This window comes from Podarcis raffonei, chromosome 10 (assembly GCF_027172205.1).
Source record: "Podarcis raffonei isolate rPodRaf1 chromosome 10, rPodRaf1.pri, whole genome shotgun sequence".
NCBI classification, from domain to species: domain Eukaryota; kingdom Metazoa; phylum Chordata; class Lepidosauria; order Squamata; family Lacertidae; genus Podarcis; species Podarcis raffonei.
In genome coordinates, this window is record NC_070611.1 from 67,441,199 (window position 1) to 67,457,929 (window position 16,731).

Below are 16,731 nucleotides of genomic sequence, written 5' to 3' on the forward strand. Positions count from 1 at the left end.
CATGCATAGCCCCACCCACTATGGGCATGTGGCCCTCGAGAGGCTAGAATGTGGCCCTCGAATCAAAAACCTGTTCCTCAGTCCTGGTCTTCTTTAACTGGCAGTGCCTCTCCAGGACTGCAGGCATCAGTCTGTTTATCTAGTCTTCCCACAACCACTCCATCATTCTAACCTGGGGGTGTCAGGATTTGAACCCGGGACCTTCAGCATACAAAGCATAAAACTCCACCGCTGAGCCATGGTGCACCCTTTAGCTCTGTATTGTCAACACTGGCTTGGCAGTGGGTCTCCGGACAGTTTTCAGGCAGGAGACCTTCCCAGACATGCCTGGGATCAAGCCTGTGGCCTTCTGCATGCAGACCAGATGCTCTATCACTGAGCTATGGCTGTTCGCTCCCCATAGCTATAGAAGGAGTCTCAAGCCAGTGAACCCTTTCCCATTCTGGGTAGCAAACAGGCTACCATATGGGGTGCCACCGCAAGGGGTGCTGGACCCTTCCCTACACACCCTGGGTAGCCCAGCCGCAACCGAAAAGGACCCTAAACTGGGGGCAGTGGAAAGACACGGTGACATTGCATGCAGACCGCACTGAGACACGTTTCACCCCACTCCGGAGTCGCTCAGTTTCCCCTCTCTGCCCCCCAACTCCATAATACTTTACAGCGCGCACACAAAAGCCCTTTTTCTATCGGAACAGCATTGTAAGTCATCCAAAGCGTTTAGAGAAACAGATGTAGAAACAAACAAATGTCCTATTTCCTTAGGGCCAAACGACACGGTGCACGCAGTCATGTGTAAATTTCCTCGCATTCCTCCCCCCCTTTCTTTTCTAATCGAAAGCAGCCAAGGGGGGGGTTGGTTTCCATTCTTGACTGCAACACTGGCTGGGGAGGGGGCTGCTTAACCCTTTCCCTGTGGGCTAGTTTTGAATTCACGTTCCTCCCCTAAGCTGCTTCTCCTGGTCCCGCTCCGCCAGGTGGGAGATAAGATCTCCCCAATATCTTTCTCCTTCCAGGCAGAAACATAGTTGGGAGAAGAAGCTGGAAGAAGGTAAGTATCAGAGATAGGAAGAGCCCCGTTCTCCTTACCTGAGCCCCCTCTTTTGCTCTGCGCTCTCGTAAAATCACAAGAGCCCATCTAGTCCAGCATCCTATTCTCACAGTGGCCACCCAGAGGCCTGTGGGAAGCCCAAGGGGGTTGCCATATGTCCTCTTTTTCCAGGACACGTCCTCTTTTTCATGGGTATGTAAAATGAGAGTCGTCATAGCCATCCATGGTTAAAAGCAGAAGTCAGCAAATGTGTCCTTTGTTTTTTTGCTCCTCATAATACGGCAACTCTACCTGATCCTGACACAGTTCTGAACCCTCACGAAGCAATTCCCCTTTGGCGCCAATGGCTATTAATTACTGATAGCCTGTCTGTGAATGGGGGGCAAATCTAGATATTATTAATTCTTATTAAATTTTCTATACCGTCCTGCATCCAAGGATCACAGGGTGGTTTAAAATATAAGAACACAAAATTATATAAGCCAGTAACGAACAAAAGACAATAACCCCCACACACACACAACTTAGTAGGCTGTAGATTAATTAGCCAAAGGCCTGGGAGAAGAGGAATGTTTTTGCCTGGCGCCTAAAGATATGTACTGGTGCTGCCACATGAGCCTCCCTGGGGAGAGCGTTCCACAAATGGGGAGCCACTCCAGAGAAGGCCCTGTTCTCGTGTTGCCACCCTCTGGGCCTCTCACGGAGGAGGCACTCGACTAAGGGCCTCAGATGACTATTGCAGAGTCCAAATGGCTGTTGCTCCTTCAGGTAGACTTGGACCCTGGATCACCAGCAGCATAAATCAAAGATTTAGGCATGTGTGAATAGGTCATCACAGGCCAAACACCACAGACAGAACCAGTGCGGTTTTTCTTTTAAAAAATGTTTAGGGGTACTCTCATTTTCCTACTCATATTGAAACACTGCCCCTCAATGAGGCCAAACTTAAGATTCGCAAAATGTTTAGGGGTATGCATCCTCCCGGAAAAAAAGTGCTGGACAGAACTATCACTACCAATGCGTGCACACCACTTGTCAAAGGTGTCAGTCTGTTCACAAACACATTCCTTTTCAATTCGGCAAAGCAAGAAACAAGGACTGCCATTACCATCTATCCAAGATGGAGAAAACCTCTGAGCCTCAGGAAGTCTGCTTGTTTCGTTTTTAAAACCTGTAGACTGCTTTTCTCTGAAAAGGCCCAAAGCAGTTTCCAACTATATTAAAACATGCAATCCTTAAAATACAAATAAAAACAGCATAACACGACACTCTAGATCTCCGAGACAGATTAACCAATTCCTCCAAGCTAAACAACAGAAAGCCATCTCAGCAGCACACCCCTAGCAGGAGGGAATTCCAGAGTCAGGGCACCACCACCAAGAAGGCCCTGTCTCACGTCCCTGAACACACTTGCTAGTGGGACCGTGGACAAGAACGCCCTCAGCAGATCTCAGAATGTGGATCAACTGGTGATGGGAGGTGGAGGTCCAGCAATATCTCGGGGGAGGGGGCACAGTCTCCCCACCCCTAAGCCAACTGACTAAGCCAACTTCTGAGTCTCCTGCAGTTCAGGGCCTCTTCCAAAGACAAATCAATCTCCAAAAACAATGAAGATTAAAAACCTGCCGGTTCAACTCATGCCTCTGATCATATGCTTCTAATTTAACCAAGGAAGTAAGGATTCACAACTTTCACCACTGAGTGAGTCATCCACACTAGAGGTCACCTTGGACTTGCATGTTTCTCCATGAACCACAGCTTTGTGGTCTTCTTACAAAATTCCCACGCCGATTATTATACCCTTATATTGGAAATAAGGCGATAAGGAATTTTGAGGTTCTAATAGTCAAGGAGGGCAGGTATCAACACCTGTCAGAAGGACAAGTTTCCCAATGGTTGTGAGCAACTATAACTAAATGGAACCTCCATGTTCAAGAGATAGTATACCTCTGAAAACTAGATGCTGGAGTCAAAGTGACTTAGTAGCCTTCATGACTTAGTAACAGGCTTCCCAAAGGCATCTGGATGCAAACACACGGCCTTATCAGGTGGACTTGGTGCAATCCCCAGAACCTATTCCCACATAGAGCACTTGCGATTTGTACTTTTATACATGGGTGGCAAACCCGTGTCCATCCAGATGATGTGGAACTCCAGCTCCCATCATCCTTGGCCATTGGCTGATGGGAGTTGAAGTCTGACAACATTTGGAGATCCACAGCTTAGCCGTGCCTGTTCTGCAGTCGCAGTTACAAAATGTCTGGAAACTTTCCAGTTGTTTCCAAAGGGCAAATAACATAGGACAACTGGAAAACCCTCTGGTCACTGGCTCTTCTCTCACGTCAAGTTGAATTTCTGCAGAGTTGTGTCTAGGGTCGCACATAAGCACCACAACTGAACACCGCTCCAAAGGGAGTTGAGTAACTTCCTGCTAAAAGCACAATCGGTCATAGCTGTACACAGCCCACTCACAGCAGGTCTAGAGTGTGAAGCCATTCCAAGTGGCCAAGATGCGTTCCCACAATTGTGCGCATCATGTGCTCCAGACCATGTACTAGGTGACCAATTGAAATGGAGAAGGTCAAAACATGAATTCGGAATTAATAGGGTCCAATTTTATGGGACATGGATAGCCTGGGCAAAATGATAGACGGTATTAATTTCGATGGGTCTGCTTTGACTATGGAGAACACTGTATACCATCCTGTGTCATTTAAAACAACAAATGTAATCCCAAAGTCACTAGTCCTTTTGGAGTTCCAGAAACTGCGTCATGAATGGGAAACCGATGCACCGCTTTTAAATCCAGGACACTTTCAACTTTGGAGAAAAACTAGTTTCAAAACATCCCCCCCTTTTTTTTACAATGAAATGGATTCTTTTTTCATGCCTACAGCATGCTTCCCAGCCCACCCCCAAGCTCCCACTTTCTTCAGCCACCCCCCTCTAGAAACCGCCGAAGAAAAAACACCCCCCTTACTTGATTCTTTTTTAAAATAAAAAAATAAAAGAGATATATAGAGAGACATAGAAATGGTACATAACTTGGCAGGCATAGTGAAAAAGGGGGGTTGGGCTCTCTCAAAAACCCTCTTCTGTACAGACAGATAAGACTTTGGGCGGGGGTGCCCAAATCTACTCCCTCCAGAAAGTTCTCCATCTTGGGCTGAGGAAATTCAAAAACACAACATGACAGGGAGGGAGAAGAAAAAGAAAAATAAGAAGTTAGTGCAGTTTTTGAGAGTCAAGTCACTTACCAGCCTTCTCTTCGGCTTTATCAGGGGGCGGTTCTGCCCATTCATTTTATGATACAGTCCACAGGCGTTACACAGATAATGCCCCGTACCATCTCTCCTCCATAGGGGGGTCGAGGTAGCGCCACAGTTTACACACTCCCTGCCTTCTGGAAACAAGAGGGGACACAGTTCATTGATGGACAGCAAGGGCACAAGAAAATTAACAGGCGAGGGCGGGGAGAATCGAAAGAGGTCTTAGCAATTTCTCCACCTAGTTCAGCTTCCCCTTCCAACTAGGGCTAGGTGAATCTCTAAACTTCACTCTCTCATTCCGCCAACCTTAAATTCTTGTTCCCCACATTCCTGCAGCCATTTGTGAATTTTTTTTTAACTTCCCGTGAAAATTCGTCAGCATTTCAGTGCAAATTTCTCCTGTAACATTTCCAACCAGGGCTAGGTGAATCTCTAAACTTCACTCTCTCATTCCGCCAACCTTAAATTCTTGTTCCCTGCATTCCTGCATTGGTTTGTGACTTTTTTAAAAAAAAGTTCCCGTGAAAATTCATCAGCATTTCAGTGCAAATTTCTCCTGGAGGATTTCATATTCTTTCTGTATAAAATTTTGCCAAGCGGACACAGTTTTGCAAGAGATTCCCGCTAACAGAATGCGTTTCCTATTGTTGTTCTCCCTAACGCATGCACTTTCAGCCTACTTTCCCCTACTATTCAGGTTTTCGTACAAGTCGTTTGGGTGGAGAACCACATCACAACATTCAGGGAAGTGCAAATTTCGAAAGGAAGCCGAGTTTCCGGTTCACATATTGTTTTGGAAAGTGTGGATCGGGTAGATTCACATTAAAATCTGGGCTGAACCAAATTTCTCTCCTGTCCCAACTTCCAACCCTCCCTGGTCAAAAGGCAGGCACTTCTGGAAAAGCCGGGTGCAATTAAACAATTATGCTTGCTACCCCATTAAAAAAAAATCTAGCAGGACCAGTGGTCAGGGATTGTGGGAATTGTGGTCCAAAAGAAGCTAGAGACCCAAGTTCAAAAACCCTGATTTACATTATGGGTGGAGCCATTTTGGTTCAGTAGTACATTGTGCATGTTATCAACACTTTATATGCGAAGAAATAACTGAAAAATATACCCAAGACTACTATCAAACCTTCCACTTGGTCTTCTGAGCGCTGGATTCACTCACTCCACTATAATTTAACAGCTAAGGGGGTGGGCTTTCTTTTAGGTTCAAAATATAATAGAAAATCATGTAAGCTGGATCTGCAACGAAGCTTGCATCCACACCGTAAATTTAAAGCAGATTTAAAACACATGGCTTTCCCCCCAAAGAATCCTGGGAAATGTTGTTTATTTAGGGTTCTGGGGGTTGTAGCTTTGTGAATCCAGTTGCCTGGGTTCTTTGGATATGATTTGGATGTGACCAAAACGTTGCGTCATGGAGCATCCTTGCTCAATGTGCCGGCCAGCCCCTTTTCCGGAATATCTTGTTGCATTCCCCACTTCATCCCACAGACACTCAGCAAATCTGTGACCATGTTTGGCTTTCAATGAGTTGTTTGGGGGAAAGTTTCTCCTTAATGGTTGTTGTTGTTTTTAAGTGCTTCTGAAAACCTTGGGATTCCCTTGAACCTGCTGATACGTCCCTCTTGCACACAGGTGGTGGCAATTTGACTACATAACGATCAGTGCTCAGAGATGCCGTTGCCATTAATATGCATGGGGTAATTGTCTCCCACAAGGTGTTGTCGGTAGTTCAAAATATACATATCTTAGTAGCTGCAGGGAGAAAATGACAGCCTGTGCAATGCATGCTGCTTTAGTGTTTGGGTGCATGGATTTAGATGCGCAGTCACTAGAGCAACAAAATGCTTATTACAGCCCTAGGGGAAGGGCCCCGTAGCTCAGCAGTCTTGCATGCAGAAAGTGTTGGGTTCAATCCCTGGCGTCTCCAGGTAAGGCTGGGACAAAACAGCACCCGAAATTCCAGACACCCTCCCACCAAGTGTCCTTAGTTTCCAGGGACAGTCCCGGATTTACAGAAGTTTCTGATTTGATCCCAGAATGTCCCGCTTTTCCTTAAGGTAAAGGGTAAAGGGACCCCTGTTCATTAGGTCCAGTCATGGCCGACTCTGGGGTTGCGGCGCTCATCTCGCTTTATTGGCCAAGGGAGCCGGCGTACAGCTTCCAGGTCATGTGGCCAGCATGAGTAAGCCGCTTCTGGCGAACCAGAGCAGCGCACAGAAACACCGTTTACCTTCCCGCCGGAGTGGTACCTATTTATCTACTTGCACTTTGATGTGCTTTCGAACTGCTAGGTGGGCAGGAGCAGGGACCGAGCAACAGGAACTCACTCCGTCGCGGGGATTCGAACCGCCGACCTTCTGATCGGCAAGTCCTAGGCTCTGTGGTTTAACCCACAGCGCCACCTGCATCCCTATTTTCTTCAAAGAAATGTTGGAGGGTATGGAGTTATGCAACCCCCAAGCCAATGAAATAAGTAACTATACAACCTTTAGAAGACGTATGAAGGCAGCCCTGTACAGGGAAGTTTTTTAATGTTTAGTTTTTGTTATGTAAGAAGCTGCCCAGAGTGGTTTGGGCAACCCAGTCAAATGGGCGGAGTGTTGTTGTTCCTGCTAAATAGGACGTCCCCATTTTCATCGCAGAAATGTCAGAGGGTATGTGAGAATTGCTGTCAGTCAGTGTCATTGACACTGAGCTACATGGATGAATGCTCTGACTCAGGAGAAAGCAGCATTCCTATGTTCCGACTGCACATCATCACCGCAAGCTCAGAGACTGGTGTGCTAGTAACTAGGGGAGAAGGTTTAGCCTTGAAGACTGAGAGAGTGTAACAACACACACCAGCAAAGGTATCCCCCTCAAATGCAGAAGTGACAAAATAAGAACAATTATTTCCTAAGGGCAAGTGCCAGGAAACAGCCTCCTCCTGTAAACAGAGTCCATTTGAGCATAACTGCACTTCCTTTTCCAAATCGAAGTGCGCTCTGTATTTTAATTGCAATTCTATCCAAAATCTGGAGCTAGATATGGGAAAGAGAACCTATGGCTCTCCAGAGGCTGTCCTATCAGCAGCCAGCATGGTCACTGGTCAAGGATGATGCACTCTGTAAATCCCAAGAATGTTTGCTCAGCTCTGGGACTCAGAAGCCTATCCAGATAAGGCAGGTCACTTTTCTTAAACTTGTTCACATACCCTCCAACATTTCTCCGATGAAAATACAGTGGTACCCTGGTTCTCAAACTTAATCCATTTTGGAAGTCTGTTCCAAAACCAAAGTGTTCCAAAACCAAGGCATGCTTTCCCATAAAAAGTAATGCAAAATGGATCAATCCATTCCAGACTTTTAAAAACAACCCCTAGAACAGCAATCTAACATGAATTTTACTGTCTAACAAGAAGATCATTGATCCATAAAATGAAAGCAATAATCAATATACTGTACTATAAAATAAATAAGACAGTATTGTAGATGGTAAAAATTAAAATTATTTTTTTTTCTTACATGCCCTGATGATAGTCATAGTTTGGATGGGTTTTTTTTTAATCCATTTCCGCAATCAACCAATCAATCAATCAATCAATCAGTAGCTGAACTGGGTTCCACACAGTCACAAGCCAGTCACAAGTTAGTTCCATAAAATGAAGAACAAGTCACAGTAAAAAAAAAAAAAAAAGCCACGCAAAAAAATAGCAAAAACGAAAGCTCCAAATATCACCTCTGTGTTGCATGGGTGCTTGGGACTCAACAACCAACAGACTCAATGGGAAACCTCTGATTAGCAGCAGGGGACTCTATTTACAAACAGAACTCAACAGGAAGCGGAACATGTTCCGCTTCCAAGGCAAAGTTCACTAACCGGAACACCTACTTCTGGGTTTGCAGCGTTCTATTTCCAAGTTGTTCATAAACTAAGCTGTTCTAAAACCAAGGTACCACTGTAGAGATGTCTCCTCCAACACCTCTCTGATGAAAATAAGGACCTCCTAGTCTGTACTCTCCAACATTGGGGCATCCTAAGGAAAACTGGGACATTCTGGGATCAAATCAGAAACCAGCTTCTGTAAATCTGGGACTGTCCCTGGAAAACAGGGACACTTGGAACGTTTATGTTCAGGCTGTGGTTCTGCAGAAAAAGAAGGTTGCATGATGATGGTGTGGCGAACTCAACACAGATGGCACCATTTTCTCAACTGATGGTAAGAACTGGGTCTTATTTCCTTCCTGGTAGCTTTTGTTTTCTCTGATCTGTTTCACTTTCCATATTGTCAAGTGAGGCAGATCTGTCCCCCATCACCACCCCACCCCATCGCCTTTGCCAAGATCTCATCATTTCACTGGTTAGTTGAAAAAAAAGCCAGGCAGCTTAACCTCCTTGTCCCACAAAACCCTGAGTTGCTAGACTGAATCATGCAAAAGCTCTGCTTCCCTGCAGGTAAACAAACTAAAATGTGCCCCCAAAAAATCACAACAGCCCTCAGCTGCCGATATCAAAGCTAGGGTCCAATAAGGCTTATGCAGTTTTCATGAGCAAGATTTAAAAACTTTGCATGCATTCTTGGTGTTAATGCACAGCAGAACACAGAAGATTGTATACATCCTAATAAGGTAGGTTTTACATTTGCATTATAGACTGATGGGAGCGTGTGAAAATACCCAGGTCAACGCAGGTTAACGTATGCCAGCATTAAACATCTTCCTGTTGTGAAGGAAGTTTTAACATACATTTAGGAAGAAGTTAGGATAAATGTTCTAATAAATGGCACGTAAATAGCCGTCACTTTTTGAATGGGCAAAGGAGTAAGGGACTTTCAAACCAAATTATCCTAGACGCAAGTACCTGGACTTACGCTAATGCTATTCTAGGCTGCATCAACAGACATATAGTGTCCAGATCAGGGGAAGTAATAGTCCCACTTTATTCTGCCTTGGGCTGAACACACATGGAATACTGTGTCCAGTTCTGGGTGCCACAATTGAAGAAGGATGTTGACAAGCTGGAACATGTGCAGAGGAGGGCGACCAAGATGTTCAAGGGTCTGGAAACCATGTCTTATGAGGAACAGTTGAGGGAATTGGGTATGTTCAGCCTGGCAAAGTGGAGACTGAGAGGAGACATAATAGCCTTCCTCAAATATATAAAGGATTGTCAAATGGAGGGTGGAGCAAGCTTGTATTCTCCTGCTCTGGAGGAAAGGACCCGAACCAATGGATTCAAGTTACAAGAAAGGAGTTTCTGGCTAAACCTCTAGTACAGCCTTTCTCAACCTGTGGGTCCCCAGATGTTGTTGAACTACAACTCCCATCACCCCTAGCTAGCAAGGCCAGAGCTCAGGGATGATGGAAGTTGTAGTCCAACAACATCTGGGGACCCACAGGTTGAGAACCGCTGCTCTAGATGAACTTTCCGGCAGTAAGAGCTGCTCAACAGTGGAACAGACTCCCTCAGAAGGTTGTGGACTCTTCTTCCTTGGAGGTTGGATGGCCTTCTGTCATGGATGCTTTGACTGACATTCCTACATTGCATGGGGCGGACTAGATGACCCTTGGGATCCCTTTATAATTCTATTATTCTATGACTAGCAGCCCAGTGTTATGCATGTTTACTCAGAAGTAGATCCCACACTATTCAATGGTGCTTAGGATTGCAACTAGGGATGGAAGTTCCTAGGCTGGTAGACAGAATCTATAAAGCCACTCCCGAATTTAGGAGGGGGGGGTGTTGCGGGCTCATGACCCCGCCCACACGCACTCTCGCGGGGCTGGTGTCAGCCCCGCGGGAACCAGGGATTCCCTCTTATTATTCATCTCCTGCAGCCTCAGCCAATCGGCTGGCAGCAGGGGCGGGCCGACCTAGGGGCACTTAAGGTCGGGGCAGCCCTTGGCTCGCCCCTTTTCCTCCTTCGCAGCAGCTGTGTTAGGCATTGGCCGGGGTATTGTTATGCAAATGAGATCGGGGGGGAGGAACGCCATCACCTCCCCCACTTCTTGAAGGGTAGTTCGTTAAAGGACTCCGAGGGGCGTCGCCTCGTCCGAAACCTACGGAGGCTAGGGCCTAAAGCGCGCTCCCGAGCGGTAACCCCTCGGGGAGCGCCTAGGGATGTGCATCTCGGGGGCTCCCCCTGCTGGTGTTTAACCCTTCCCGGTTAGAACCGGATAGTCTGTTAGGGCCAATGCCTAAGCCAATACCGCTCTTTCCTGTAATCAATAAAGTTGTGGCCATTTTTCGCCCATTAACCTAAATTCTGGTGTCCTGTGTCTTTATTTACTCCATTTGTGGGAGGGGGAGGGAATAGCCACGCAACAGTGTCTGACTTGCACTGCAGCAATTTTAAATGTCACTGCTCAGTCTTGCAATATGAAAAATCAAAACAAGAGTGTTTCAGAATATGTGGACTATTATTTGAGTGTGTGCAATAATCAGTAACTGCAAGCAAACTCCTGAAATAAACTGTCCATAGAAAACAAAGAAAGAGGTTAAAAGATCTAAGTCCCTAGAGCTTTTTTAAAAAAGAAATGAAATAAACACTGGTCAACATCATCTATCAGTTTTGAATCTGCAGCAGTTGACAATCATATATCTGATGAACTGCAGAACATGAGAAGAGCAGGATCAGACCAAAGGCTTGCCTCACCCAGCATCTTCTTCCTGCAGTAGTCAATTAGATGCTTTCAGGAGGCCCACAAGTAGGGCATGGGGACAATAGCCCTCTCCTACTGTTGCCCCCAAGGCAACAGATATTTTACTTCTAACGTGAAAAAACCATCCTGCAAGGAAAGCGTAATGCTCATGTTCAACAAAAGAGGCTTAAGGAGTCTCAAGGCAAATCTTTAAAAAAGTAATATAAACACTGACAACTGGGAAACGCTGGCTTGTGAGCGCTCCAGTTGGAGAACAGCCTTTACCAAAGGTGTCATGGACTTTGAAGACGCTCAAACTCAAGACAAAAGGGAGAAACGAGCTAAGAGGAAGACAAGTTTGGCAAGCCCTCACCGTGGTCAACTCCCAACTGGAAACCAATGTCCCCACTGTGGAAGGACGTGTGGGTCCAGAATTGGCCTCCACAGTCAGTTACGGACTCACGGTTAAAACCGTGATTATGGAAGACAATCTTACTGGGCTGCGAGGGATCGCCAAAGAAGAAGAAGCAACATTGCCTATAACGTCCTGAGTTCGAAAGCAGAACTTGTGTCGAGCCCAATGGAAAAAGAAGTCCAGCTACTCCACTCTCAGAGAAATTAAAAGCAGCCTCCCCAAATGTGGGTCCCCCAAAACTGTCAAGACTACATCTCACGTCATCTCTGAGCATTGGCCATGTTGGCTGGGGATGATGGGGGTGTTGTAGCCATCAGACTGGGATTCCCATAGGGTCCCTTGTTAAGCCCTGCTGCTCAGGTGAATCACCTGAAGTAGGGCATTGGTGGAGCCATCTCTGCTGTCAGCGGCACCTCACATCTGCCTTGGATGAGGATGAAGGGATGACACCCACCATCCACTCCAAGCCATGTACCGCTTCTCCCCCTCCCACCCCTCACTGGACACTGGGGTGCTGTTTGGGGGTTTCGTAAAATACAACAAAAACCAAAGTAATCTAAAGGAGAGAGAAAAGAAACAAACCAAGAGGAAAAGAAAGGAAGAAGGAAAAAAGAAAATAGGGGGAGCCATACCTTGGTTCTCGAATGGAATGCATTCCAGAAGTCTGTTTGACTTCTGAAAATGTTTGCAAACCAAGGCGCAGCTTCCGATTGGCTACAGGAGCTTCCTGCACTCAATCGGAAGCCGCGTCGGATGTTCGGCTTCCAAAAAACGTTCGCAAACTGGAACACTTACTTCCAGGTTTGCGGCATTTGGGAGCCAAAACATTTGAGTTGCAAGGCGTTTGAGAACCAAGGTACAACTGTATGTGTGTGTATAATACCAAGCCCTCTATCACAATTATATCTTAATCCTTATTCCACACACAGAAGAGTCAACCCTCCCAGCAGTCACCTGGGAATTTCCCCATCTTCTCTCAGCCTCACACCCTCAGGAAGCATCTCTAGCCTAGCTCTCATGAAGGTCCCTTCATCGAATGTCCATCACCTTTCTGTGTGTATCTTCATTTATTGTTGGGCAGTGTGTTGTTGATGTTGGGTTTCCATATCTGCACTACAGATCTTGTTGTGATGTACTGTACATGGAAATTGTTCCATTTGGTTGCATCTCTTTTAATCTTTTATTTACCGGTGATGACTACTTTGTTATGTTGTTGTTACGTGTGTTTCTCTCATGCTGTACGCCGCCATCTGAAACCACTCCAAATGTCAAAGCGGTTTTCTCAACAGCCTTGGGCAGAGAGGGAAGGGCAAGGCAAAAACTGAGCATGCAGGGCTAATCCCCAAATATTCTGGATGGTGGACTTTGTGCCAGTGCAGAGCTAAGAAATGGCTCTCCGCGATGCTGTGAAGACAACTTGCAGCTGAGAGAGATACATGCGGAAAACGATACCTTGAAATGGAAAGCTAGAATGTGCCCCATCTAGCTGGACCATTTCCAAACAAACAGAAGCCTATCAGCAAAAAATGAAGGCACTGGTGTTTATCTCCGGCATCAATTTGTAAATATTCTGCCACAATCTATGGAGGATGCCCCTTCGGAGATGACAGCCAATATCCAAGGGGGTTCCATTTCCTCTATGAATATCTCTCTCTCTCTCTCTCTCTCTCTCTCTCTCTCTCTCTCATTTTTCAAAACCATTTAAGCTTCTAGCCATCGACACATCCTGCGCCAGCAAATTCAGAAAGCTAATTACGTAGTTTGTGAAGTCGCCCGCCTATATATAGGATTTGCAGGGCAGATCCATAAACAGCATGCTCAAATTCGACTTGCAATTTGTCCTTGAAATAGGAAGGCTCATTCTCTGTTCAGCGCATGTCTCTTCCACCACAGAAGAAAAACATTACGGCTACAGCCAACTCTCTTTCTATCCTTCATCCAAACTCATTTTTCTTCCCCCCCCCCTTCTCTTCCAGGACCTCTTCAAAGCAGCCCAGGTCTGCAGCACTCTTGCTACGGCAAAATATAGCAAATAATATGCCAGCAAGCAAAGCCAGCTCCTCATCATCAAAGATCCCATTTTGCCTTGCTTGTGGAAGGACAAACCCAGCCTTCCTCAGCCTGGTACTTTCCAGGTGATTTAGACTACAATTCCCATCATTCCTGGCTGTTGGGCGATACTAGCTGGGGCTAATATGAGAAGGGCCTTTCGGTGGTGGCTCCTAACATGTAGGACTCTCTATTGATGCACCTCTGACCCCCTCTCTATGGTTTTCAGCAGCTGCACCTTTTCCAGCAGGTGTTTGGGGAAGGAGAGAGATGATTAGACAAATGGATTGCTCAGCTTCTTCTAATGGTAATTGCTATTTAATGACTTCTTATGAGCTATGGTGGTGTTAAAAAGGACTGCATTGTTTTAGGGATTCTCTGTGTCACATCTGATTTTGTTTTAAACCGTCTTGCGGCTTGTGCAAAGGGTAGGATATAAATATTCCCCAAAAAAATTAAATTAAAGTAAATTAAATTAATGGTCCAAAACATCTGGAAGTCACCAGCTGGGGAGGCCTGGACTAACCAGTGATGCGGCACCGTAGCTGTTTATTGCACTCCTTGTATGGCTCAGATGTGTTTGGCAGCCACACCAAAAGTTATTACATCTCCTGTGTGCACTTATTCCAGTCCTAGGAGTTATTTCACTTCTAACCTGCCTTTCCTTCGAGGCAGCATTCACCACCCTCGCACAACAACCCTGCGAAGCTGGTAATGTTGCGAAACAGCAGCAAGCCCAAAGTCTCCCAGGGTGCTTTATGGCTGAGTGCATAGATCTGAACCCGGGACACCTCGATCCCATTCAGATGCACTAGCCACTGCACCCCACTGCACCCTTTGCGATCGCGTTATGGAGGATGGCCGGACAAAATGTTACTTTGTCAGACTGAAAGATTTATGGGACTGATCCAACATCCACTCAGATTCACCCAGTTCTTTCCTCTACCTTCCAAAACATCACCCACAGCCTATCAAAGCGCTCTTGGAGAGGTCAGATTGTAAAAATTAAATTTCATTAATCACTGGAAAAGGTCAGGATTAGAGGTGCCTTCCTTCATTCCTGACCATGTCTCTCTGCCCTGCAGCAACGTGGACCATAGCTGTCAACTTTTCCCTCTTTTTTAAGGGAAATCCCCTTATTCCAAATAGGATTCCTCGCAAGAAAAGGGAAAAGTTGACAGCTATGATGTGGACAGTCCACAAAATGGGGACTTATTTCTGCTTCTTCAATGGCTCGTAAACGAGTCCTCCGAGTGGCATACAAAGGAAGCAAAAGCAATGTTCATACAGTAAAACCCCGCATTAAAACTTTAAAATCCAAGCCAGCATAAAGCCCAAGTACATAAGACCAGCACGGTAAGATTCAGATGTGGCTCTTGACTTGCACTGGCTATTTAACTCCGCATCCACAGCACTCTCATGACTGGTTTGGGAAACAGTGAACCTGTGACGTCGGCCACAGTCCAGGTCTGCTCTGTGCCTATCCTGTTGTTTCTTATGAGATACTGCATTTTAAGAAAATAAGAAGAACCAGCTGCTGGATCAGGCAAATAGCCCATCTAAGCCAGCATCCTGTTCTCACAGTGGCCAACCAGATGCAGGATCAGACCACAAGAGCCCTCTCTCCTCCTGTGGTTTCCAGCAACTGGAACCTGGAATCAGTGCTGTCTCCAACAAGGGAGACATAGTCATCCTGGCTAGTAGCCATCAAGAGCCCTCTCCTAATTTGTCTAATCCTCCTTTCAAGCCATCAAGTTGGTGGCCATCATTTTCTCCTTTGGGAGAGAGTTCCATAGTTTAACTAAGGGATGAGTGCAGAAGTAGGTTCTTTCCTTTTTCCAAGCCAACTTCAATCCAAATTGAAAAAAAGAACACCATTCTTGCATGCGTACACAGCCACTGCTCATCTTTCTCCTGAAAGACCCCTTAGCTCTCTTCCCACCGATGATTTATCAAAGCATAAGGTAAAACACATTCCTCCTCTTTCCCAAGCATGCAGCTGCTGTTTTTCCTTTGCATCTACTCTTGCAAATAAGAGAATCCTTATTAAATACAGGTACAAGAATTGATGCTTTTGAATTATGGTGCTGGAGGAGACTCTTGAGAGTCCCATAGACTGCAAGAAGATCAAACCTCTCCATTCTGAAGGAAATCAGCCCTGAGTGCTCACTGGAAGGGCAGATCCTGAAGCTGAGGCTCCAAGACTTTGGCCACCTCATGAGAAGAGAAGACTCCCTGGAAAAGACCCTGATGTTGGGAAAGATGGAGGGCACAAGGAGAAGGGGACGACAGAGGATGAGATGGTTGGACAGTGTTCTCGAAGCTACCAGCATGAGTTTGAGCGAACTGCGGGAGGCAGTGGAAGACAGGAGTGCCTGGCGTGCTCTGGTCCAGGGGGTCACGAAGAGTCGGACACAACTAAACGACTAAACAACAACAACATATCTTTACATAGGTACAAGTGTTTGTGTGAAGGGCTGTACACCCCTTGATTTGTATATTATGTAAACAGGCACACATACTGCACAGGTGTTGGGTGTTACATGTGAACAGCTACGTGAACATACACCTTGACAGCGGGATCGCAGATTGCGCACGTGTTGAATGTAACATGTGAATAACTCCCGGTGTAATCAGAATGTCAGGCTCAGCCTGGAGAAACCCAGGTCAAATCCCCACTGAGCCACGAAGCTCACTGTGTGATATGGTTACAGATAGGTAGCCGTGTTGGTCTGCCATAGTCAAAACAAAAAAATTTTTTCCTTCCAGTAGCACCTTAAAGACCAACTAAGTTAGTTCTTGGTATGAGCTTTCGTGTGCATGCACACGAAAGCTCATACCAAGAACTAACTTAGTTGGTCTTTAAGGTGCTACTGGAAGGAAAAAAATTTTTTGTTTTGACTGTGTGATATGGGGCCAGTTCCTTTTTCTCGATCCAACCTGCCTCACAGGGTTGTCATGAGGATAAAAATGGGGAGGGGGGATAAATGTAATCAAGTAAATAAAATTCCTAATTAATATCCCCCAATGAATAAAACTGGATAGACTTTGAAAGATATCCACCTTGCTTCCTCCTTCCCTAAGAACAGGCTGGCCAGCCATCCCCATTTATTTATTTTTTCAGTTAGAGCTTTATCTTCAGAGAAACCAGCTTTTTACAGCATGCTGAGAATGCAGGCAGAGCAAGTTTGCAGAATGATAAAATCGTAGCGTTGGAAGGGATCCCAAGGGTCATCTAGTCCAACTCCCGGCAATGCAGGAATAAGTTGAAGTTGCTCTTGAAGACCCAGGATTAGGGCCAGTTTTTGTTTATTC

At 45.8% G+C, this 16,731-nt stretch overlaps 1 protein-coding gene across 9 annotated transcripts in view; it reads right to left on the reverse strand.

Annotated features, from left to right (window-relative positions):
• Positions 1-16,731, reverse strand: part of GATA3 (GATA binding protein 3) — a 76,225-nt gene that overhangs the window by 17,052 nt on the left and 42,442 nt on the right. For 4 of the 9 annotated variants that reach the window (XM_053405543.1, XM_053405541.1, XM_053405544.1 and 1 more), the window contains exon 4: positions 4,309-4,454. In XM_053405543.1, the coding sequence (XP_053261518.1) occupies positions 4,309-4,454 (146 nt within the window). Of the gene's footprint in view, positions 1-4,096; positions 4,218-4,308; positions 4,455-16,731 lie in introns of all 9 variants that reach the window. The other 5 variants (XM_053405548.1, XM_053405549.1, XM_053405545.1 and 2 more) reach the window with 3 other exon arrangements.